The 27104-nt window shown below is 39.1% G+C and overlaps 1 protein-coding gene across 3 annotated transcripts in view; it reads right to left on the bottom strand.

Moving 5' to 3' along the window:
• LOC129771857 (POU domain, class 6, transcription factor 2) overlaps positions 1 to 27104 on the bottom strand; it is a 397791-nt gene that overhangs the window by 318492 nt on the left and 52195 nt on the right. For all 3 annotated transcript variants that reach the window (XM_055775951.1, XM_055775950.1, XM_055775952.1), the window contains exon 2: positions 23598 to 24061. In XM_055775951.1, the coding sequence (XP_055631926.1) occupies positions 23598 to 23963 (366 nt within the window). In that variant the 5' untranslated portion in view covers positions 23964 to 24061. The remainder of the gene's footprint in view (positions 1 to 23597; positions 24062 to 27104) is intronic.

The following is a 27104-nucleotide window of genomic DNA, read 5'->3' as shown; positions in this document are numbered from 1 at the left end:
GATGTAGGGACAATCACACACGAAGATCTATAGCTTTAAGGAAAACATATATATGGGACATGTAATCAAGGTCTAACCGAGCCAACACATCTCTCACCGGCACATTGGGCTGTCCTCCTCGGGCCCGAAGGGAGTTTTCTAAATTCGATCTGGCGACCAGATACACCTCGCACGACCAAACAACGTGCTCGATGTCGTGATAACCTTGGCCACAAACGCATAGATTGCTGCTGGCAAGATTGAAACGGAAGAGTAGTGCATCTAACGAACAGTGATTGGACATGAGTCGGGAGAAGGTGCGAATAAAGTCCCGACTCAAATCCAGACTTTTGAACCATGGTTTGAGGCTTACCTTTGGGATAATCGAGTGAAACCACCGGCCCAATTCATCTTCATTCCATTTACGTTGCCAGTTAGCGATGGTATTTTTGCGAACTAAAGAATAAAATTCATTGAAGGCGATTTGACGCTGATAAATTTCGCCTTCAATTGCACCTACCTTTGCCAATGAGTCAGCCCTCTCATTACCCGGAATTGAGCAATGTGAAGGGACCCAGACAAAGGTAATGACATAACAGCGTCTGGATAAAGCACTCAAAATTTCTCGTATTCTCTCAAGGAAGTACGGCGAGTGCTTTTCCGGCCTCACTGAACGGATAGCTTCGACAGAGCTAAGACTATCCGTTACAATGTAATAGTGTTCAACAGGTCGTGAGGCGACGCTGTCCAGCGCCCAATGTATTGCTGCCAATTCAGCAATATATACCGAGCAAGGGTTCTGAAGACTGTGTGAGGTGCTAAAAAATACGTTGAACACTCCAAATCCTGTGGACTCATTCATAGAGGACCCATCAGTAAAGTACATATTATCACAATTGACACGCCCATACTTTGCATTGAAGATTGTAGGAACGAACCCCAATCTAAGATAATCTGGATTTTCATGGATTTTCTCCTTCATGAACAGATCGAAATGTACAGAGGAATTGATGTAGTCAGGAAAACAAACACGGTTGGGAATATACGAAGAAGGAACAACCTGCATAGAGGTGAATTCATGATATGAACTCATGAATCTAGAATGAAAATTTAGCTCGATCAATTGCTCAAAATTACCGATCACCAATGGATTCATAACCTTACACCGGATGAGGAACCGAAGAGATAATAAATTGAAGCGATCTTTTAGTGGGAGTAGGCCTGCCAAAACCTCGAGACTCATGGTATGCGTTGAGGGCATACATCCTAACGCGATACGGAGACAAAGATACTGAATTCGCTCGAGTTTAATTAAGTGTATTTTGGCAGCTGATTAAAACAGAAACTGCCATACTCCATCACTGAGAGAATAGTTGTTCGATACAACGTAATAAGATCTTCGGGATGGGCTCCCCACCAGGTGCCGGTAATTGTACGGAGAAAGTTTATTCTTTGTTGGCATTTTTTACTCAGATACCTAATATGGGCCCCCCAAGTACATTTGGAATCGAACCAGATCCCAAGATACTTGAATGACATAGCATGAGTGATCGGTTTACCCAAAAGTTGAAGCTTTGGTTTTGCTGGTCTATGCTTCCTAGAAAAAAAACACCATCTCTGTTTTCTCCGTGGAGAATTCGATCCCTAGCCCAATGGCCCAGGTTGAAAAATTGTTCAAAGTATCTTGTAAGGGATCTTGCAGGTCGGATTCGTTTGATCCTACAACAGACTTCCATCATCTGCAAGTTGTCTTAGGCTGCAATTTTGTGTAAGGCAATTGTCGATGTCGCTTACATAGAAGTTGTACAAAAGGGGGCTTAAACATGAGCCCTGGGGGAGGCCCATGTAAGAGACCCGACTTACTGCCGAATCTCCGTGAGAAAAGTTCAAATGTTTCTCACAAAGCAAGTTATATAACATATTATTCAATAGAGGCGGCAGACCCCGAGAGTGTAATTTGTCTGACAAAACCTCTATTGAAACAGAATCAAAGGCCCCCTTTATGTCCAAGAATACTGAAGCCATTTGTTTTTTTTCGGCGTAAGCCATTTGAATTTCTGAAGAAAGCAACGCAAGACAATCATTCGTCCCCTTGCCCCTGCGGAACCCATATTGTGTATCTGAGAGTAGGCCATTCGTTTCAACCCATCGATCAAGGCGAAACAAGATCATTTTCTCCAACAATTTCCGTATACAAGACAGCATTGCTATTGGGCGGTACGAATTGAAGTCGGACGCGGGTTTTCCGGGTTTTTGAATAGCTATAATTCGCACTTGTCTCCAATCATCTGGAACAATATTATGCTCCAGAAACCGATTGAATAAGTTCAACAAGCGATGTTTCGCCACATCAGGGAGATTTTTCAGCAAGTTGAACTTAATTCTATCCGATCCCGGAGCAGAATTGTTACATGAAAGGAGAGCAAGAGAGAATTCTACCATCGAAAACTCGGAATCAAGATCGCACCTATCTTGTGGTATATCTCGAACAATTTTTTGCACAGGAGCGGAATCAGGACAAACCTTCCGTGCAAAATTAAAAATCCATCGATGTGAATATTCTTCGCTTTCATTCGTTGAAGAGCGATTTCTCATGTTTCGAGCCACTTTCCATAATTTTTTCATTGACGTTTCTCGTGACAAACCTCCCACGAAATTTCGCCAATAAGCACGTTTTTTCCCTTTGATCAAGTTTTTAAATTGATTTTCAAGGTCCAAATACGTCTGAAAATTTTCAGGGGTTCCACGTTTCCGAAAAGCTTTAAATGCATTCGATTTTTCTACATAAAGCTTGGAACATATGCCTTCGACGAATAGTGGAACCTGGGATGGGTTTCGTTTGAGCGCGAACCGCGCTGTCGTAGATCAAACGAGAAAGGAAGTTATACTCCTCCAATGGAGGTAAACCATCTCTGGAATTGATGGCTAGAGCAATCGCGTCCGAATAATTTTTTCAGTCAATGTGTCTTGTGAGGTCATATGCCATGTTTATAGATTCTGAAGAATTCGACCCAATGGTGATGGAAATTTTGATTGGCAAGTGATCACTACCGTTGGGGTCCTGGATTACATTCCACTTGCAATCTAACGATAGTGAATTCGAGCAAAGCGAGAGGTCAAGAGCACTTGGGTTAGCAGGAGGTTTAGGCACACGTGTTGTTTCCCCAGTGTTCAAAACGGTCATATTGAAGTTGTTACAAAGGTCATATATCAACAATGAACGATTGTCGTCGTACTGTTCCCCCCAGGCAGTTCCGTGAGAGTTGAAGTCTCCCAAGATCAATCGTGGCTCAGGAAGAAGTGAGCACATGTCATCAAGTTGTTTGCGGCTAACCGCAGCTCTCGGAGGCCAATACAAGCTGACAATACAGAGGTCTTTACCTCTGATGTTTGCATGACAAGCAACAGCTTCGATCCCTCCAATAGGTGGAAGGTCAATTCGAAAAAATGAGTGGCACTTTTTGATCCCCAATAGTACCCCTCCGTATCTGTCATCGCGGTCCAAGCGTATAATATTAAAATCGTGGAAAGAGATATCATCTCGCGAAGAAAGCCAAGTTTCGGACAGAGCAAAAACATCACAATTGAAGTTATGAATTAAAAATTTGAATGTATCCAATTTAGGGATAAGACTACGACAATTCCACTGAAAAACAGTGATATCTCCGACCTCTCTATCTAAATTAGACATCAAGAGAGATAATCATTGCAAGGAGGGGCCATGTTTGCATCAATTGCTGTAAAATTGTCTTTAATACTGGAAGCATTGAAATGACAATGGTTCTGATGGAGTCGGAAACGTTAAAACACTTGAAGATTTGATCCAAAAGGTCAGACAACTTTATAAATCCCGATTGGGAAGTTGAGCTGGACGGAAAAATAGGGACAGTTGGGGTTTTTGATGTCCCCTCCAATGTTGGGTCGTTCGAAGGTGAACTATTCCCACGGAAGCCAGGAGGAACCTGATTTTGCTTGTCCGCTGCACTCGATTTTTTAGGCAAGCTAACTGGGGGTATCACCGGGGGGACTTGTTCTTGAACTTTGGGAGTGGTCACATTTTTGCGCCGGGGATTCCCTTTGAAAATAAACGGTGTGCCCCCGCTAGCTGTGTCCGCTTCCATTTCATCAACTGGCAACGTGGAAAAGCTATTGTGTGTTGAGATTGGTTGTTGTTGGGCCAGTGGAGAAGCGCCCTTTAAAATTTCCGCAAAAGTGCGTTTCGAGCGTTCCTTTAAAGAGCGCTTCTGTTTCTCCCAGCGACTCTTGTAAGTTTCACAAGCTGAGAGCGCGTGTGGGGATCCTCCGCAATATGGACACTTATGCTCAGTCGCACTGCAGGATTTCCCCTCATGTTGCTCTCCGCAAGAGGCACAGCGCTCCTTGTTGGCACAATAATCTGAAGTGTGACCAACTGACTTGCATTTGTTGCAAGTCATGGGCTTTGGCACGAAGAGTCGCACAGGTAGTCTCAATTTGTCCACCATAACGTAGTCAGGGAGGGCGGCACCAGCAAAGGTGACTCGAAACGAGTCTGACGGCGTAAATTTAGTTTGGTCCCCATCATGGGAGAGTTTCCCGAGTTGGCGACAGTCCAAGATCTTTACTTCCATTGAGGGAAGCTTCTTGAACTTGCCTTTTCCTTCTTTTTTTATTTGTTCGCTCGTCAGACCCGTTTCAGTTATCACCCCCTCAATTTCTACGTTATGGGAGGGTATAAATGTTCTATATTCGAGAGTGAAGTGTTGGTCAGCAACAATCTCGTTTGCGTGTTTCCGTTCATTCACGACAACCCGCAATTTGTTCGGTCTAACCCTGCGAATTTCAGATACAGAAGTGTATCTGGCCAGATCTTTCATGATCTGAATCACGTTAAGGCTTTTTCCTTTTGGTTTTGGCCGGAGGAAAACAACCCACGGGCCAGTTCCAGGTGCATCTTCTGGATAAACTCTGACACGTGGAGCGGAAACAACAGAGGGAGAAGACGAGGACGAGGACGAGGATTCGGTTGGATCTGAAACATCAGAAGGGTGAAGCGAAATCGATGATGGGAGAGGGGGAGTGGAAGTAACGGTCGGTTCAGAAGGGAGGCTTGCTATTTTCTTAGAGGGGGGCTTGGAAGGATGAGCAGATTCGTCCCCAGAAGAATTATCTTCTTTTTGAGGGACTCGTTTATGTTTTTTCCCAGATCTTAAATGGGATTCATTATCGGAGATCTCCATCTCTGGAGATCCTCCACTATCCTCCATCTTACAAAAATTTCTGTCTTATTTCTAATATATTATTGATTTTAACAATAATCTCGAAAAAAAAATTACAAAACAAAAATAAATTATGATAATAATATTAAACAATGAACAAATGAGTTGAATAATAATATTAATATTAAATATGTGTACCTTAAAATAAAAGTTGTTCCGATACTGCACTCTACTGCCCTAACCAGGGAGAGACAGAGGCTACGCGCTATGGATCAACACAATAGCGCAAGAATAGCTCACACGGTCACGTGATGATAATTCCCGTTAACGACAGCCACACGATGGCGATCCCGTTATGCCGATGTTCAACAGCCGCCAAGGGCTGCAAGCTGCAAGAGCGCTGCTTCCTTTGTTCCACTTCACAAAAGGTCAATTCGAAAGCGGACAGCAATGACCTTCACTCGTACACTATACCAATCGCACAATAGTAAAAGTGGCAACGCACAATAACGACACTGAACTTTACTCGTCAAGAGTTGGATAGCGAATGAATGTTCTATGTTGTTCAACTCAATTGAATTTAATTTTTGTTTCAATTCGTGCAAAAAATCGATTTTTCACAAACATCTGCATAAAAAAACTACACGTGAGTTGTTATACTAAGTCTAACCGTATTGAATTTTTTTTTTTTGACGTAGGACTACGTTTTTCATTTCTGTACCGGGGTGTAAGTTCAAAGTTTCAAAACCGAGAGAAAAATTTTGAACGTTAATACCTCTTTGCCGTCAGAATGGAGTGGTATAATAATCACTTCATTCGAAAGATAAAATGTCAACGAATTATATGATTGTCACCTATTGGTCCAAAAAATCGTTTCAATAGCTTAAAAATTGCTTTGAAAGCAAGCTTTTGAAGTCATAACAATCAAGCTCAATGATGATGATCGGTGATCGCAATGTGTTCCCGAACACGGACGCAAAATCTAGGCACCTGGAGAAACCGTCATAGCGAATACATGCAAGCTGTGATTTCTTTTGCTCGCTTGCATTAGTGTTTGGGAAATCGTAGCGGACACACGCAAGGCGTGAGTACTTTTACTCGCATCAGTTTCTGTTCATCTTTCGCATGGAACAGTCATGAATTGTTTGCGAGTAAATGCGTCCGAGCAAAGGAATATTCGCAACCATTTACGCATTCGACTTGGTGTGCCCGTGATGCAATCCAATAGCATATGTTTCTGTTCTGCTTTCGCATGGAACAGTCATGAAAAATTGCCACATCACGATAAAAACGAAATGAATTTTATGCAAGGTTATAAGACTTTATTTCGTTTTCACCGTGAAATGGCGCCCTCAGTTTCTATTTTGCGCATGGAGTGATCATGAAAAATATCGTGTTATTCAAACGAAAACAAAAATGAATCGTACACGCATCTTCAGTTGCTTACAAGGCCACTCGAATTCCATCGGTTCGTTTCAGGACCACCAACAAGTTCGAAAGAGTTGAATTTTATGTTAATAACAATTTCATACTACTCATCCACCCACACACTAACAAGAAAAACTTTCAGCAATCTTTCGAAATATTCATTCATTCATGCATTAAAAATTGATTCAGACGCAATTTCAAATAAGTGATTACCGATCCAACGGTAGTACTACGTCTACCTTACGGATATATCACAGATATAACCCACTTATTGTTTTTTGTTATTTTTTTCTTAAGTTTTAGAGTAGTCTTTTTCTAATTTATTTGTTAACAATCTATTTTATTTTATTTTATTTTATTTTATTTTTATTTTATTTATATATACATTCATCGGACTTAACATGGTCTACATGAAAGAAAAACTACAAATATACATGTGGGCAACAAACACTACGTTACACTACATAAACAATTAAGAGATTCATCATTTTTAAGCCGCTTAAATTATCTAGTTGAGCTAAGCAGCTGGAGCACTTTCAGTTTGAAGACAGATGAGGACTCATTGAAATCAAATAAATGGTAAAACTCATTAAATGCTGAACACATGGATTGAAACGGTGAATTTTTTGTGAAATCCGAACGGTTCCGCGGCATACGCAGAAATCCGCTGCGCTGGCGAAGATTACGGGGTAACACGTTTGCTTGCAACGATTCCAGTAATATTGGGCTGTCCACTTCAGATGTAAGAATTTTAGCTGCCAAAACAGCTTTTGCAAGTTTTCTCCTTTTCTCGAGAGTAGTCAGTCCAAGTAACTGACAGCGAGCTTCGTAAGGCGGTAGATTCTGCGGATTATTCCAAGGTAACTCTCTAAGGGCGTACCGAATGAATTTACGTTGAATGGCTTCTATTCGATTCGTCCAGTTGCTGTGGTACGGTGACCACACGATTGAAGCATTTCCCAAATGAGAACGATGGTGCGCGCAATATAAAGAGCGAAGGCAATGCGGATTATCAAACTCTCTCGCAATCCTAAACATAAATCCAAGTTGTCTATTCGCTTTGTCGATTACGGCAGACTGGTGGTTTCGAAATGTCAATCTGGAATCAATCAGGACGCCTAAATCCTTGACGCACTCCACACGCTCAAGCTTTTGATCATTGATACGATAGTCAAAATAGAAGACATCACGGCTTAGTTTTCGATGGATTGAAATAACGATACATTTCTCAATGCTAATAGTCATTCTGTTCTTTTGACGTAGGACTACGTCTAACCGGAAGATATAGGGGGTGAAATGGAAATCTAGGCACTGAACAATAGAAAAAACGCTTTTGGAACGCTTATAACTCGAGCATTTCTCAATAAATCGCGAAGGTTTTTGCATCAATTGATAGAAAATATATCTACGCATCTATCATAACGAATAGCATTTCATTTTTCTTGAGATAAATAATTGAATAATTGTGAAATATCGAGCATTGTCAAAATGCAATATGTGCCCATTTTTGATTGGTCCATTTCGTGCTCCTCAAATCGTTGTGCGTAATTCTCGAGCCAGCCAGTCAGCTTAAAAATCCCCGCTCCGCTGCCGTAACGATCATTTTCTTTGTGTGGACACCGACTGGACAACATCGTTGCTGGACGAGCTGGACGGCGAGGGATCGAGTGCCTTTCTCAAGGCAAGAGGGCGGAGGTGGTAGCGCTGGAGTAGAGTAGAGTTTTCAAAGGGCCTTTCTCAAGGCTAGAGACGAATGAACTGCAAAAGTTTAAAGTCTCCATAATTCAAGACCTTCCTTCCTTCCGTAACGATCATTCTCGTTCAAACCTTACACCACATCGGTTCGCATCACAACATATCAACAAACCAACCCAAGCAGCCATGTCTTGACATGGTAAAGGGGGAAACGTGAAGGGAAAGGCAAAATCCCGCTCGAACCGTGTTGATCTGGAGTTCCCCGCAAGGGTAGCTAGGCCGAGCGCGTTAGTACCAGTGCACCAGTCCACCTAGCCGGCGTTATATAGTTTCGGCCGCCGAAGCGATCGAGTTAGCAAAGCTGCTCGTGACGATAAGAAAACCCGCATTCGGAACAGAACACATTCGGTTCGGTGGACATCAAGACAACAGGCAGTTGCAGCGAGTGGCGAGTGGCAAACGCAATCGCAAAACGGCATCAGGTAGCAGAAGAAAAAAGTTTGTTCTTTATACAAACTTATCGAAATGGTTTTTTTTCAAAACCACGAGTACTAAGTTTTCTAAATTGGAACCATTCCATAAAACAAGGTGCTTTTCAGGGCCATTAAACCTTCCAAAAAAGAGTTTAGGAAATACAGTTCAATGTTTTCTAAAACATTATCCAAAATAATAATAAAACACAAATTGATTTTCTCATAATTTGTTTGCCAGGATCTGATGAGTATGTGAATTTGGCAGTTGTTCTGAGCTTATTGATAGTTGGGGACTTTCCTGATTATTAAATTTTCACCAATTCTTAAATTGTTTCCAGATTGAAAGTACAGTAATTTACAATTAGTTCGACATTTAGCTAATTGGACGGACATGTAATGCGACTTATTTAGATGGACATTTTTGTAAACATAGAGATCCAAATTATGACCCCACATTGAAAGTCGACACTGTACCCCTGTCATCGCAAATGTTCAATTACAGGTTAAAATCGCCTCCAATGCGACACTGAGTGGCGCTTCGGCACGTCGCATTGAATGTAATTTACTGTACAATATGTCACAAAGCTGGATGGGAAGAAATTTTCCAGCTGTGAAAGCTATGGCGAGTGGCAACAAATCGCTAAACAGGAAGGTTTAGCCGAACAAGATGGGGATATCGAGTGATAACAAAACAATAAACTCTTTAGATTGAAGATAATTTTGTGATCCTGAAAAGGACCCTTTTTAGCCTGCATGTGAATCCAACGAGCGAACAAATCATAATGAATGTATTTTTTTGCTCATTCGTTCCCCTTTTAACGCTCATTCGTTCGTCTCGTTGGACTCGCCTCTTTGGCTGAGTCTGCCGATTTGTCTCTATCCTGTAATGTGTACCGCTAGAGTATAAAACACGCGGACCCCAAAAAATATCTTATTTTCTTTCAAACCGTAAACCCGTGTGGTTGTACGGCATCGGCATCGTGGACGTAACAAAGGAGGACAAGTTAAGGGAAAGGCAAAGTCTCACTCGAACCGTGCAGGTCTCCAGTTCCCTGTTGGTCGCATTCACTGATTGCTCCGCAAGGGTAACTAGGCCGAACGGTTTGGTGCCGGAGCACCAGTATACATAACAGCGATTATAGAGTTTCGGCCGTCGGAGTGCTCGAGTTGGCTTGCAAAGCTGCTCACGACAATCAGAAAACCCGCATCAAGAACAGAGCAGCTTCGGTTCGGCGCTCATCAAGGCAACAATTAGTTTCAGTGAGTGGCAAAGTGTTTCTCCGGCACGTCGCATTGAATGTAATTTACTGAACAACATGTCACAAGCTGGATGGGAAGAAATTTTCCAACTGTGAAAGCTGTGGCGAGTGGCAAACGCAATAGCAAAACAGGAAGGTTTAACCGAACAAGATGGGAATATCGAGTGATAACAAAAACACTACACCAAAGGTTCTTTTCAAACCATCAACATATTCATAAAGAGTAAACAGTAAACTAATCCATTTTTCAGGTAGATAGGTAGGTATTCACGTAGGAGAAGAAAATAAAACAATATATTTAAAATATATATTTAACAAAAGCTGTCCCCTTTGTATAGTCCTACGTCACTCCGGTTATGTCCTCGACATTACCCACCCGTCTTTTTACACCAGTTGTAGAATTTGTTCAGCAGTGATTGTAGAACGTAGTGATCGTCCAAACTTTCCACAACGATGTATATTTTCAGGTCATCGGCATATACCAGTTTGCACCTTCCATCAAGCGGTACAGTGACATCCTTAAAAAATAGTACAAATAGCAAGGGACCGAGATTGCTGCCCTGGGGAACTCCAGTTTCATTCACGAAAACATTCGACAACGAAGAACCTACTTTGACTTGCAGTATTCTATCCTTGAGGTACGATTCCAACCAGCGGCAGAGGCTACTAGAAAATCCGAGTTTAGCAAACTTCTTCAAGGCAATGTCGTGGTCAATCCTATCAAAAGCTGATTTCAGATCAGTGTAAATAGCATCAACTTGGTTACCGGATCCGTTATTGTCAATGCAAAACGTGATGAACTCCATCAGATTTGTATGAACAGACTTGCCTTGTACGAACCCATGTTGTTCTTGAGCAATGTAACTCCTGCAGCTGAAGCGAATTACTTCACTCACAATTATTTCCAGCAGCTTAGAGCCAGCGCACAGCGAAGTGATGCCTCTGTAGTTACGTACAGACCGCTTTTCACCTTTTTTGAAAACTGGAAACATGTATGATTTTTTCCATTCTGCAGGAAATTTTGCTTGTTCCATTGAAAGTCTGAAGATCTTCAGGAGTGGCGTTGATAGTGGTTGAATGCACCGTTTCAGAACAATTGCTGGTAGACCGTCGGGTCCAGGAGTATACGAAGACTTAAGCTTGTGCGCCGCTCTAAAAAGCATTTCTTCGGATACAAAGAAGCAGTCAACATCGACAAGATCAGCAGGAACAGTATCGAGAAATTCATTGGATGGATTTTGCGGACCAGCTTTGCCAAAAGCTGACGCAAAATGCTGCACAAACAATTTACATTTCGTTTCGTTCGTCGAAGCTGTAGAGGTTCCGAGTGACATAGTCAGGGGTAAACCATCTTCCTTGTGCTTTGATTTTACAAACGACCAAAACATCCTTGGATTGCGACGCAATTGCTCCTGGATTCTCCTCACATAACCAGCATATCTTTGGCGATTGTATGCACGGTAAGCAGAGCATGCTTCCTTGAATTGAGTCTTCGAATACATACACCGTTTCGATGAATATCTCCGAAGCGCCGTCGAGCGTTTGGTTTTTAAGTTTCGAAGCCTGCCGTTCGACCATGGTGGCTTAGGTGATGGTTTGAATCGGGGAGTATGGCTCATGAGCAAGTTGTTCACGATGAGGCCAAACTGATTAATCGACTCATCAACATCTGTACAGCTAAGAACAGCAGACCAGTCAGTCAATTCCAAACCTTCAGTCAATCCAGTGAAGTTTATCCGTCTATAGTTCAGTGACCCGGGGTCGACAACATCTTCGTATTTCAAGTGCTCAATGTTTTCAAGTGTAAATATAAGGGCTGGATGATGGCTGTCCAACGGCACAAGTGGGTCGACAGTTGTGGTTACTGAACAAGCCGTTCTATCACTGACAAAAATCAGGTCCAACTAACGCTGGTTATAGTTTCGAATCGTACTGCATTTGATCAGATTACATCGTGCTACACCGTCCAATAACACCTCGATAGCAGAATATTGTTGTCCGAGTCCAGATCGCACCGACATAGGATACGCGAAATTGTTTCCGTTGGTAGTGCATGACCAAACCAAGTTTGGCTGATTGTAGAGCGCTATTGGTGATTGGTGATCTTTGTGATTGTGGCGATGGCTACCACGACATCGAGCATATTGTCTGGTCGTGTATCCGGTTCCATGCTGCTCGCTCTCAGCTCTCTAGAGCACTGAGAGCACAAGGCAGACAATCGGATATCCCCGTCCGGGATATCTTAGGTAGCCGGGATCCTGATCTTCTGCTTCATCTATACCTGTTCCTCAGAAACGCCGATGTCAACGTTTAATGATGTTTCCTTCGTTGTGTCCCCGTTTCATATCCCTCCTAGCGATCGATAAACTTTTACTTAGTCGCGGCAATACATACACACACTCTTTACAGATGCACGGGCCAAAGGTTGTGCAGTCCACTGATCATTCAACAAGAGCCAAAGGTTGTACCGCTCATGACAACTCTACACGAGCTGATGATTGCGCCGGCTAGTGACCATTCTATCCTGGATTCCTCGAGTCGAGAAAGACGCACCACGCTAGATATGGGGTACAGACTAGGGAGCGTTGCTGATTAATGGTCAGCTGCATCCCAATAGGAAGTAGCCCGTGTCGGGCACACGTACAGAGCATCGAAGACTGCAACATCCCAATTACGAGAACACTTGTAATACTAACCTCGAGCCAACCGCGAGTAATCGGTTACATATTACTAACATAGTTGTAAGACAAAAATTGTCAAAATATTGGACTCCCGGCCCCGTCAGGCTAACGCCACATGTGCCTTAATAAAAAATATATTTTGGGAAAAAAAAAACATAATCCTTAAGCCAGTCTACATGGTCATTCTCAAATTGATCACGTTTCCGTTGTGATTGCTGAAATCTCCTATTGAATTGTTTCCAGAAAGTTTGGAATTCATGATACCTATCAGGAAAAATATCTTTCGCTGCTATTTTCATTTCGTCTAGTGAATTTCGATGCTACATTGTTTCAAATATTTGTTGTCTTTCTAGTCCGGATCCTTTTGGTTGAAAGGGGACATTAAAATACATGTATCAAACCATGAATTAACAACTTACTAGACTTTGAATGGTACCGTTGAAGTTGAAGGTTCCATAATAAGACTCAACGAAATTATGAATTTGATTTTCTAAAACATCGCTGATATCTGTTTTGAGCGAACCGTGGAAACAATGACACTGGAATCACACAACGGAAACTTTTCAATTGAAAGAACAACCGTGGCAAACTGCGGCAATAAAACTTTTAAGCAGGTTTTCTACAAAAACTCACAGTTTTTCATTTAATAAAAGAGACTTATTTGGCATAGGTTTTTGAACAACTTTTCCTAAGACGCCAAAAAAATCCAAGCTATCATTGAAGCTGCAGAGCGTTTCAAAGTAAAGTATTTTGTTTCAAAAAAATGTCAAAAAACGTCAATATTCCAAGCTTTGAAAAGTCATTCAAAAATCAGATTTGATGATCTTGCGCTAAAATGGGATATTTAAGCACTTGAATATTATAGCAAGAAAGAAAAAATATTACGAAACAGCTGATGCAAATTTCGTTTTTTGCCTGATGGTCAGCGATCCCCCACTGTGCATTGGTAAACTTTGAAAAATTATAACTCCAAAACGAAAAGAAAAACATCTCTGATACTTGGATATGTTATGTTGAAAAATCGTTAGCTATCAGAAAAAAATATTTTAAAAAATACAGCTTGCTTCCGAGACCATGTAAACTATAAAAAACAAATACAATCAATAGATACGAAAAAAAAATTCAAATTTCTTGCAAGAGCACTATTTTGCCATAAATAATTGGCTTTCATTTAACCCTTTCAGGACCATAAGGTTACGGTACATTATTAAATCAATTTACCTAGATGTAATGAATTAATAGGCACCCTAAAAACATAATTTATACTAAAAATTCCAAAAACTTTTACTTTTTTTTTGGAAATTTATGGGACAAATATGTCCCTATGGTCGCTAAGGGTTACTTTCTACTGAAACATCTAAATTTTGGTTTACTTGTTGGTAAGAGTGTTTTGTTATAAATAATGTACATTTGTTACTTAGTATACTTTTATTTACTTATTTATAGATAATATAAATATAATAGGGCAAGTTATTTGTGGTACTCGGCGAAACAATTCCTGTTGTTAGTGTAGCAAAGGTGCACTTTACACAAAATACAAGTATTATTTGTGCGGTTTTCTTTTTTGTACTTGGCACAATGTACGCACCTCTTTCTGGCATTCGACTTTTCCATTGGGTGCGATGGTAATTGTCGTTTCACTGCTTTGCGTACTACACTACTTCTTGCAGTTGGAAGGCCTCTTTGTCTGTTGGTAAAACCATTTATCAAACTCCGAGCAACAACTTGTCTGAATTGCAAGGTCGACAACAGAGATCCTTCAATTTTTTTTTGTTCATGAAGCTTAGTGTAGACGGTATATGCATTATTGATAGATATATCTAACAGATCAAAGAATAGGCGAAGATAATACTTTATTTTTGATCTCCGATCTATTTCATAGCACACTTTTAGTTGGTCCATTAGGTCCACTCCACCCATATTTTTGTTATAGTGTGACACAATTTTAGGACATCTCACGTCAATTTTATCTGCTGAGCCAGCCTGTCGCCGTTTCACGGTATCAGTTTCTACAGGTGACAGAAAGTTGGTCAAGAAATGTACCGCTTTATTATCCATCCATTTCACATACGATATGCCTTGAAAACTTGTGGTGTAAATGTCCCCACGCTTCATTTTTTTATCCACTGGTGCAGTTTTCGGAAGATGTTTTCGGTTAATTCGAACAGTCCCACATGCCTTGATATTCTGGTCAATCAGTCTGTACTGCAACAAAGGTGAGTTGAAGAAATTGTCAATGTAAATTTCACATCCCAAGCCGTCCAGCTTTGTCGTAAGTTTCAGCACTACTGATTCACCTAATCCATACTCAGTCCCTGAAGTTCGTTTACCGGTATATAAATCAAATTCAAATAAGTAACCCGTTTCTACATCACATCTGCACCATAATTTGAAACCCCATCTTACTGGTTTATTTTTTATGTATTGCTTCATTACGTTGTGACCCTTGAATTTGATCATATGCTCGTCGATGGATTGTTTTTTCGTGTTATTGAGAGCGTTTTGAAATGAAGTATTCAAGTGATCCATAACTGGCCGGATTTTGTATGCTCGATCATAGTTAGGGCTGTTTATGTCTCTTACATCGTCATTGTTACAGAAATGTAGATTTCTGCGTATTTCTTCGAATCGCGTTCTTGGCATAACATTTGAAATGAATGGTACCGCCATGTCTGGTTCTGTAGACCAGTAATCTCTCAATGATGGCAAGATATGATAGCCCATAACCAGATTCACACCAAGAAATGCTTTCATTTCATCGATTTTGATAGTGAACTCCCGTCCATTTTGGTGAGCGTATTGTACTGACTCGGATACTATACGTTCAACTAAAATGTCGTAATTAGTTACTAAACGGAAAATGTCAAAAGGAGTCAATGTATCGACTTCAACTTCTTGACAGATTTTCACCTTTCCGAATTCATATTCCACGTCAGGAAAAACTTTTGGGTGGTATGTTCTCGGATTCCAATTGAAAACCGGTTGAAGGTTGGAATGTGCTTCAGTGACGATTTCCTGTCGAGATGTTGAAGGTTCAGGTGATTCTTGCCGTTGAAGAGTCGTCGTTCCTTCAATCTCGACATCAAATACCCCTTGGTCATCATCCTGTGTTAGAAGTCTTTGGTCTTCTTCATCAAGCACTAAGTCATCTTCCTCATCGCTATTGTCACCCATCAAAATTTGATGAATTTCATTTTCTCGAAGCTCAAAAACTCCACGTCCCTTACGAAACATATTCTGCAACAATATGAATAAGAAAATGATAGCATTTTGGTATAAATCACCAGGCCAAAAAGTTATGAAATTCCGTATAAAAAGTATTCCTTTACGCCGACAGGGACATCCGTGTCCCATAATCTCTATAACGATTTATCACAGAATACAACACAAATACATTACTACTGAATATTTAGAATAACAATTTACTTACCAGGTAACGATAATTTGACACTGTAAAAACTTGAAAAGCACTGCTACAATATCAATTATTTATTCCAAACAGCTGATCATTCGCGCCAAAAGAACTCTGACGTTCCGGTGACCATAGACAATAAACGGTGTTAGATATTATGTATTGCCAGTAAAAAATAATAAAAAGGTACATTCCGAAATATTAAAATAAAAAAGTAATTTACAATGGTTACGTAAATATTGAATTAATTCATGATTTTTGCTTGGGACATCGGCGTCCCCGTGGTCGTGAAAGGGTTAAGGGGCTGTTCACATACCACGTGAACAGCTTAAGGGGGGTAGGGGTTACAAAAATGTCCACGCTTGTCCACGGTGAGGGGGGAGGGGTATAGATAATATTCACGTGGACACGTTAAATACATAATCAAAAAAAAATCATATCTGTATTTAACAATAAATGAAATTTATTCTGCATTACCGAGAAATTTATCGGTATTTATCAATAAAAAGTTGATTTTCACTGGTTCAAGAGAATAATGTCGAAATGGCAGGATGATGTTTCTGGTTCAACTTCCGCTCTTGATGTAAAAATTGTTTCGCTTTCTGAAAAATCTTATGAAAACTCCCAAGGCGAAAATGGAACACATACAACGAATGTTTTTTATGGATGCATGAACTGTATCTCTCGAGAAGCAACGATCTTCTTCGTTCTGGAATATGCTTCTATTGGGTTGCTTGTAATGATAATCAATTCGAGACACTGATCAAGAATAATCCTCAGTGCACGACACATGATTTAGCAGCTTCATTACAAATACAGTAGAGCCCCGCTTATCCGCGAAATAGTCTGGCGAGGTCATTGCGAATAACCAAATAATAGACCAAAAATGAGGTGAAATCACGAAATTAAAATATTTTAGCATGAAAACTATTTTCTAAGAATACATAAATAACTAAACTATCCACCTGTAAGGTAAACATAACGTAATAACAACGTAAGTGGAATTTCAATGAAACTAAGGAGTTATGGAAATAACTTCACGGGCAATGTTGGGAAATAAATTTAAAAAAATGAGTACAAACCGCTATTATTAATAAACTATTAGTAAACTTTGTTATTAATGTAAAACCATAGCGTAGAAAATAGAAACAAACTTATAATGTAATTTACGCGCAGTTCAATTACTTTCCTGATTTTTGTTTAAAAAAAAGAATTAAGAAATGTCCACGTGGACAACAGGGGGAGGGCTATAGAAAATGTTCACTTTTGTCCACGGAGAGGGAGGTGGGTGTCTAAAATCGTACTTTTTCTGTCCACGTGGTATGTGGACAGTCCCTAACATTTCGATCGTCTGAATAGGTCTAGTAGTCTAAAAGTTATGAATTTTAGAAAAAAAAAATGGGGAAAAAGAATTTTCGGGTCTCCCTGAAATCGAATTGATCACCCTAACGAAAAACAAAAAAAAAATAAAAATCTACGTGCTCGGTAGTTACAGGATCTTTCAGATTAAACGCTCACGCAACAAATTTTAACAACTTCTACAATAGTGAACCGTTTTTTATTTAAAAAACGAAAATAAAACTTATTCTAGGACATTTTCGATATGACCACCCCTTTTTTCGATAACCCGTTTTAACACTTAAAGGACCGGGAAGAAATCTGTAAGACATACGCCTGGGACCGCACGTTTTGACTTGTGTGAAGTTACTTGCTTTGCTTGCAAGTTTTTAAGAGGCTTTAAACGTTGCAGTTCATTTGCCTCTACGTGTGAAGTTAGCGGATGAAAGTTCAACGGATAAAAGTTTTTGTTACGTGCAAGTTTCTGTTCAACGTCTTGCTGGATTTAATGAATAATGAATTATTTGAATTGAAATAAATTGATTGTTTATCAAGTAACAACCTTCAAAATCATGCTCAATAGATAGAGAATTGAATCATTCATCTTTCCACATAATTCATTTTTTTCTTGATCGTGACAGAGATAAGTTATAGACTAAAACGTGAGCATGGGTCAATATAGGAAAATATACAGAATTTTGAAAATTAAAAAAAGTTGTTCGAATAGAGTTATCGAAGTTATTCGATAGAGAAATATATCACCTATCTTCCAGCCACAATTTAAATAATCGGAAAAGGGTCTGAGAAAAGTTATAGGCCAAGTTGTATGGGAGGGAGTCAACCGCAAGTAATCGGTTTTCTACCTTACTTAACATAGAATTAGGATATTGCTCATATATAGTTATAAAAAATATAGTTACGAATTCGGCTCCTTAAAACTTATGTAACTGAGCGTATAAAAATTAAAAAAAAAATATTTGAAAGGACCCAAAACACATTTTCGAGATAGTACTCATTCGATAAAGGATATTTTTATTTATCTTTAGCCACATTTTCATTGGTCCGAAAAGGGTATGAGAAAATTTATTGCCCAAAACGTTCACGAGATGTACGGGGGAAAGGGTCTGGCTAGGTAAGGAAGTAAAAAGTAAAAAGGAAGTAAAAATTTATATTGTATAGAAATTTTGACTATTGTTCGAATCCCAATCTATAGGATCTACGTTGAAAAACGTACCTTTCAATTTTTGGCACGCCATTCTCAATAGCTTTGAGATTAAAAATCGAAGAAATACTGAAAGTGCATCTTACTATGATATATCGAGAAATATAACCAAAAAATAAATTCCTAAAAAAATGAAGTACTAAAACAAATCTTGAAATATTGATTTTTTTTAGTATTTAGAGATTCAGTACTACTATAATTCGTATTTAAATGTGTTCCTACGCCTTTTTTAGATATGTGTGATTTTTTTTAGATAATAATAAGATAATTCTCCGATATGGTTCACTATAAGAGCTATAGTGAAAAAAATATTTTTTTTCCCATTCTTGGAAATTAAAATTTGAGAAAATACTCAAAGTACATCTACTATGGTGTATCGCGACAAATTATAGCAAAATTCTATCCCTTGCGTAAAAAAATCCTGGATGTATAGAATTTATTAGAGTTTTCAAAACTGTCTTTCGATTATTATTTAGTGAACTATTTATTATCAAATACGAATTCGAAATTTTTCGTTCATACAATAGTATTTCAGTACTGAATGGTCCACAATAACGTTATAGAAATCAAATGAAAGATAGTTGATAACATTAATTGGATTTGCTATCTTTGAAGAAACAGAAAGAAATCGATTTCTCATTTCTTCTCGATATTTTTATCCACTTATCCACATCTACAAAAATCGAAATACAAATTTCTCTGTAAAATATTCAGTGTAAATCCATGTAAATTATGCTTTAAAGAGATTTATATTCCTTCTTCATGCGTTGATATTTCACGATTTTAAAGCATTTTAAAAATCGCCTAAAAATTTGATTTCGCACTCTGTTTCTTCATTTATTTGGGTGTGAAAAAGTTCTATTTCCATTTTCGATAAGTTTATTAATTTACCTCCTACAACTTGTATACATTTTGGCCCATACTTTTTCTCAGACTCAGACTTTTCTCGGCCAACGTAAGTTATAAAGTTATAAGCCAAGTTGTATGGAAGAAATAAATTATGTTAAAGAAAATTGAAAAAAGGTATTTGAAAGGACCCAAAACACATTCTCGAGATAGTACTTATTCGATATAGAATATTTTATCTATCTTTAGAATATTTTTTTTATCTTTCTATTTCCATTTTCGATAAGTTTATTAATTTCCCTCCTACAACTTGTATACATTTTGGCCCATACCTTTTCTCAGACTCTTTTCCGGCCAACGAAAATGTGGCCGAAGATGGATAAAAGTATTCTCTATCCAATGAGTATTATCTCAAGAATGTGTTTTGGGTCCTTTGAAATAATTTTTTTAAATTTTCTTTAAATTAATTGATTTCCCCCATACAAGTTGTATAGGTTTTGGGCTATAACTTTTCTTAGACCCTTTTCCGACCAATGGAAATTTTGCTAAAGATAGATAAAAATATTCTATATCGAATAAGTACTATCTCGAGAATGTGTTTTGGGTCCTTTCAAATACCTTTTTTCAATTTTCTTTAACATAATTAATTTCTTCCATACAACTTGGCTTATAACTTTTCTAATACCCTTTTTCGATTAATAAAATTGTGGCTGGAAGATAGGTAAAATATTTCTCTGTCGAATAACATCGACAACTCTATTCAAACAACTTTTCTTGATTTCAAAATTCTGCAAATTTTCCTATATTCACCCATGCCCACGTTATAGTCTATAACTTTTCTCTGTCACAATCCTGAATAAAATGAATCATGTGTAAAGATGAATGATTCAATTCTCTATCATATGAGCATGATTTTGAAAGTTGTTATTTGATTAACAATCAATTTATTTCAATTGAAATAATTCGTTATTCTGGATTTAATAGCAAGACGTTGAACAGAAACTTGTACACAACAAAAACTTTCATCCGCTAATTTTACACAAGTCCGTAAAGAAGGAACGCGAGAAAGAGAAATCTCGTGATCGGTCCGCAAAGTGTTAAACGGTGAACAAAATTCTTCATGCTTCAAGCATTCTTCACTCTAACATTACGGCTTCGATGCTATTGAAAATCCGAGTTATTTCTTCTTTAAGTTCCTACAAATTTTGTGGCTCATTAACATAGCAACGGTCCTTCTCGTAACCCCAGAGGCAATAATCGACGACGAAGAATGTAGATATTCTTACCATTAGAGGACAAAGTTTCATTATGACTTCGGTTGCTCGAGTAATACGATTTCACTAAAAATACATGTTCGTGTAAATTGTACAGGGTTTTCCATTTCGGGCTTCCGAAAGTATACAGCCCTGCGCTGACAACCGTTTGACATAGCTGTCAACCAAATCGTCATATCGTTGGTTGAATGTCTGCCATTTTACAATATGGATCGTTTTAGCATCGCACAACGTGTTAATTTTGTTAAATTATACTATAAAAATGATGAAAAACCGGCAAATGTTTTTCGAGCATTACGGACGGATTTTGGTCTACAGAGCACACAATCGCTAACGTAGTGCGTAAATTCGAACAAACTGGATCCGTAGCGGATATTGTGAAACCTGTGCATCATCGTAATGTGCGTTCGGCCGAAAATATTGCTACTGTTGCTGCCAGTGTGGAGGATGACCCGAATGTTTCGATTCCACGGCGTGCTCAGCAATTGGGCTTGTCAAACGCATCATTGTGGCGAATTTTGCATTTGGACTTGCACCTACATCCATATAAAGTCCAACTGGTACAAAAATTAGAGCGTGGTGACCATGGAATGCGTCGGGCATACGTCGATTGGGTGAACGAACAACAGCAGCGAAATGCTGAATTTTCGCATCAAATTTCGAGCTCGGTGGCTATGTGAACACCCAAAACTTCCGTATATGGGGCTCAGAAAATCCACACGTGTTTGTTGAGAGGCCATTGCATCCGCCAAAAGTCACTGTTTGGTGCGCAGTATGGTCTGGTGGAGTCATCGGGCCGTATTTCTTTGAAAATGAGGACGGCGAGACGGTAACTGCGCTATGGCCGCTTGTTAACCGATTTTTTTTTTGCCACAAATTGAAGATATGGATACGGATGACATGTGGTTTCAGCAGGACGGCGCCACGTGCCACACAACACGACCGAACATGGCCATATTGCAAACGAAATTTGAGAGACGCATAATTTCGCGTTTTGGTGATGCCAATTGGCCGTCCAGATCATGCGATTTGAACCCGCTAGACTTTTTTTTGTGGGGTTATGCGAAAGACCATGTCTATGCCAACTCTCCGCAAACTCTTGAACATTTGAAAGACAACATTCGTGAAGTTATGACCGAGATGTGCCGAAAAGTCATCGAAAACTACCTGTTCCGGATCAAGGTGTGCGAGGAAGCCCTAGGTGGACATTTGAATGATGTTGTATTTCACACATAATGGCATAAACCAAACTTTAATTTTAAATAAAAGTTTCAACGAAATTCGAATTCTAAGTGTGTTTTATTTCAGTTTACTTTCAGAATTTAAAGTTGGAAAACCCTGTACATCATTGTACATCTTGACACTAAAAACCATCCGATCAGACTGAACGAGTAGCCGATTATTATCGTCCCGAAGTGGGGAATGCAGTGTTACCATCGACGGAGTGAAAAAAATGTTTTATAAGGAGCTTAGACAAGTTCTAACGAGGTCCTGAATTGGTTACTTATGGACGACGATGTCGTACGTAATGACTCAGTAAGACGCCACGGTTCAACAATATCCAGTAATAATAAGAACATTGGAGGCTTTCGTTGCGAATCAGACTGTGATCGGACTCGAAGTTCTTCAAGGTAAAGGTCTACCATACATCAAGGCACTCAAAATTTTTAAGTTACAACTGGTTACAACATCGGCCAGAAGAAACTTCTTTTTGACCTGGGCTAGATTTGATTCCTACTTCATCGTTGGGTTTTAGCTTCTGCTTAACAATTTTCTAAGATTTCTTGAACGGATGAATTTGAGAACAATTGAGTGTGTTGGGAGACATTTCGATGAAATTATCGAATCTGTACTCCTGATACTCCCATAACTGAAGAAAATCTTCACACATAGATTCGGACCGATTCTGAGTAGATTCTGCCAAGCGTTAGACAGTTTGGAATGAAATTCGTCCGGTATTATCAAAGATTGGAGACTTGGTGCTGCGCAAAGTTTGTCTTTTCAACAATTTCAGGTATAGAATAACATTTGCTTGCTGTTTTAATTATAAATCAATTGTTTTTCGTTCGTTCATTTAGTGTTGTTCCGATGAGCGGAACCGAAATGTTTTACTTCGTCATTTTGCCGGGCGGCTCAGTAGCAACCGGAAGAAAATAGAAGCTCAAGTTTTTCCCCCTGCCACTGTACCGATGCAGGCAGACACAAAGCATCCATGCATGGTGCAAAATATCCTTATATTGGTTTCATTCTTGCTCTTATTATTGCATAAATGAAAAATATTTACTCTTATTTATAGGCGCACCAGGAAGGTGAACCGATCTTCCAGATGGTACTAATAATGCAAGTTTTGTGTTGAGTGTGGAGAATTGGAAACTCATCCTCTGCAGCAGAGAATCCCCATCAGCAGCAGCAGCAACATCAGAAGCACCCTTACGTCAGAAGATGGGAAACTTAATTTAAATATGAATTTTCTATTATGTTTAAATTATAAATTTTGACCATAACATATTAAGACGTCTGTTGTTGCAGGAAGTGAAAGAGGATGTTAAAAACTTTCGACCGGACGCTTCCGTCCCATTCTACCGATGGACTTCGTTTTCTGCTCCAATGGTCAGTCTGAGTTGTGCACCTTTTTCCACACCCCATTCTTTGCTGTGGTCTGTGTCTTGTGTTACACTTTCCTAATGAAGGAAACTTTGCTTTGTGTCGGGACTCAATTGCCTTTGGATGCGTAAAATATGCTTTATCTGTGATATCGATGGATGCAAAAATAAACCATAAAACTGTCTTACCTCAATCTTGAAGCTCGCCACTCGCTGCTGATGGTCCCCAACCCCCCGGTGGTCTCCCTTTTCCGAGAGATTCGCGCCGTAATGCGATGCGATCGAATTCACATACTCGAGCTCCTTCCGGACGGTACTGAAATCATGTCCTGCCGCTTCACAGGGCATGTTGATGCCAAGCATTCCACACAATCTGGTTGTGTTGGGGTTGTTGTTGTTGTTGCTGTTGTTGATGAGAATGCTGTTGCTGCCGACGCCGCCGCCACTGCTGCCACTATTGTCTAATGCGTCTAACAGTGCTGACCCTGTCGATGTTGCTGCTGATAGTGATGATGGTGGTGGTGGTGGTGGAGGCGGTTGTGCTCCTTCAGCCATATTCCAACACCGGACACTCAACACCAGCAACAAAGCATGGTGCGTTAGGGGTTTCTCTGGAGTTTATTCGGTTCGGGTGGGTGTCAACTTGCGAACGGCTGTCGGTGGAAATGGGAAAATAAATTAAGATTGTTACTTGCGGTGTCACCCCGGTACAAATATAAACACTCTAATTAAAGCAACGTTTAATGTGGAATTCCTCCGGAGGTGGAAGGGTGCGAGAAGCGCCGATCCCAAAAGCTGTACTTAATTTATCGGAGCAGTGGAAATCGAGCGTAGGAAGTGAGCACAAGTTACCTTCACCGCGGGCCAAACCAGAGGAGAGATTAGCGCACTTGATGCCCCTCGGAATGCCGTCGCAGGACCCGGCGAAAGTGACAAGTCGGGAAAGCTGAAAGCGTAAAACAACAACTGGACCAAAAACGAAAACAAAACACACATCCAGCCTCTTGCTCGGCTTTGCTCATAATCGAGCTGAGGATCGAGGCGGGTGTGAGATACGGGAAACACAACATGAAGTGATATATAACTCCAGTGTTTTCAAAATTAAATCACATTATAACATTATACCGTCGTTGGCGGCAGAGCCGGGGAATGCCCGCGAATTGCGTGGGCAGTAAAATGAATTGAGAATTTTACCCCACACTTCCTTCTGCCGGGCTGCCTGCTTGCCACCTTGGATCCATTCATGCCAACACTTTTACTACAACACATTATTTTACGGCTTGTGTTCGAACGAACGAACGGACAAAAAATTCGCCATCCACAAGTGGGGAGAGGAATGCGTGTGGCAAACACATTTGCTGGACCGTCGTCGTCGCGGATCCCGGGACCGAAGATGCAGAAGGACAGAGAACGAACGGACTCCATAAAACACGAATTAAATTAAGAAGGCAGAAATTTTACAATGGGCATAATTAAGAAATTTTAGTGCAGCTGGGCGCGAAGAGTGAACATGTCAAAGCGGCCGAGAGACGACGATCGCACGATCCGATCTCCGCCGCGGATGGCCGCAAAACTGGGGCAAATTTTGCGCGAGCGATCGAGGGAGCGAGGACCAATTAAAGTGTGCCGAGGAAGAGGTCAACAGCACTCGAGGGCAGAATTATTTTTGTTCAATCGCCGTTGAAGTATACATGTTCAGAGAGTGGAAAATTCTTTCTATCTTGATTCATTGAGTGAGTGTACTGCTTGCAGTTCAGAAATGTATAGCAACAATGTAGTGTGAAAGTTAGTTGCTCGACTCTAACACCTGAATCCGATTTTTTTAGTCATCATTAAGTCGATGTATCTACAAAAATATATCCTTTTAGAATACTTTTTTGTCTGGGTTTTAATAAAACATCATGACAAACGTCACAATTAATCATACACTGAAAAAATTAAAATTCGTTCCTTCTGAAAACGGTTTTCTGCCATTTCTGAAATGGTCAAAAATTTTTCCATGAAAAATCAATACACTTGACTGCAAATCGACCATACGAAATATAAAATTTTGCGCACAAGACGAATTTCATGCCAACTCGTCTTAGCAGTTGGCAGTACCATCTCAGATAGTAGTGAAACGTTGTGGGTGTAAAGACATGAGTCATTTAAGCAACTTTGCATACTTGAAATATTCGAAAAAGAATTAGTCTACTTTTAGGAGAAACCAAATTTTTGTTTTCTTAATTTTTTACAAAAATTTATAACTTAAAAACTATGATACCTACAAAATTCTCGTCAAAGTATTAAGTGTAGGAAATTGTTTAAATTTTACAAAAAATACCAAAAATCTTCTGTAAAAAAATTTCCCGAACAAAAAAGTTATTTTAAAAATTAAATTTCATTTTTCTCAAAAACGATTTTTTTTAAATTCCCAAAAATGTATATATATGAATAGCCCTTACAATTTCCAACAAGTCGTCCATACATCGGAAGATGGGCACTTTCACAGGAAAAAAGTTTATCGAACATCAACTTTTCCGTGTTTTGTTTGAAAAAAATTCTAATTTTGTTTAAAGTCTAATTTTGTTTAAAGTCAAAATAGAAATATAGTGTATTCGACAAAGTTTTAGATCTTGTTAAAATATAAACTTTTGTCGAAGACATCAACTTTTTATCTTTTATAGTTTTTTTTGGATTTTTTGTCATTTTTGTATGAAGACTCCTGAAAAAAATATTGTTTTGCTCGTAACATTTTTATGTGTAAATTCTCACGTTTGACATGTTTCTGAATAGAGAAAAGTTAGCAGAGCATGTAAATTGCGATAATTTATACATAAAAATGTTACGATTTCAACATTAACACTATTTTTTCAAAGAAAAAAATTAAAAAGTTGTTGTTCGAAAAACTTTTCCATGTAAATGTGCCCATCGTCCGATGTATAGAAAACTTGTTGGAAATTTTAAGGACTATTTATATCAATTTTTTAAGATTTTTGAAAACATGTTTTCGAGAAAAAATGAATTTTAAATTTCAAAATGTTTTTTTTCAATGAAATTTTTTTCCAAAAAATTATTTGATAATTTTTTATGAAAACCAAGATAATTTCCTAAAATTTTTCCGAAAATTTTCCGATTTTTCTCTTCATAACATCGATCTACGGGCAGAGACGAATACATCAAAATAAAGATGGCTCGAATCGGACGATTCCTTGTTCGGGTTTCGCGCTTAGCAACACATTCACATTTTTATTTATATAGATGTGTTGTAATATGCTCGTACATTTGTATGACAGCACCAATGGCTATGTGGATAGCGTGGTTGCGTGGAAGAGTCTTACAACGCAATCGGCCTTCCTGCTTGGAATCATTTGTTTTTTTTTTGTGTACAATTCAATGCTGACATTCAGTCTGAGAGAATGAGAGGTCTGCTCCACATATACAAACATTTTAACACACTTAAAAATAGGTGCTTTTATTTACGCATTTGACGCTGTAAGACAATAAAAAATATCTTTCTCGATTATATACAGTCTCCAATTTATTTTCACTGTATATAATCGAATCGAAAAAAAATGAATGGCACATAAGTTATGGACTTATAGTTCTGTGCTAAATAGAAACATGTTAGAGGTTCAAGCATTAGACTAGAACTGATTTATTTCACATCGTTTTGCATGTTTATATCCGGCAAAAAACATGATGTATGTACCAGTT

This window comes from Toxorhynchites rutilus, chromosome 2 (assembly GCF_029784135.1).
Source record: "Toxorhynchites rutilus septentrionalis strain SRP chromosome 2, ASM2978413v1, whole genome shotgun sequence".
Classification (NCBI taxonomy): Eukaryota; Metazoa; Arthropoda; class Insecta; order Diptera; family Culicidae; genus Toxorhynchites; species Toxorhynchites rutilus.
This window is presented reverse-complemented; position numbering and strand designations above follow the sequence as displayed.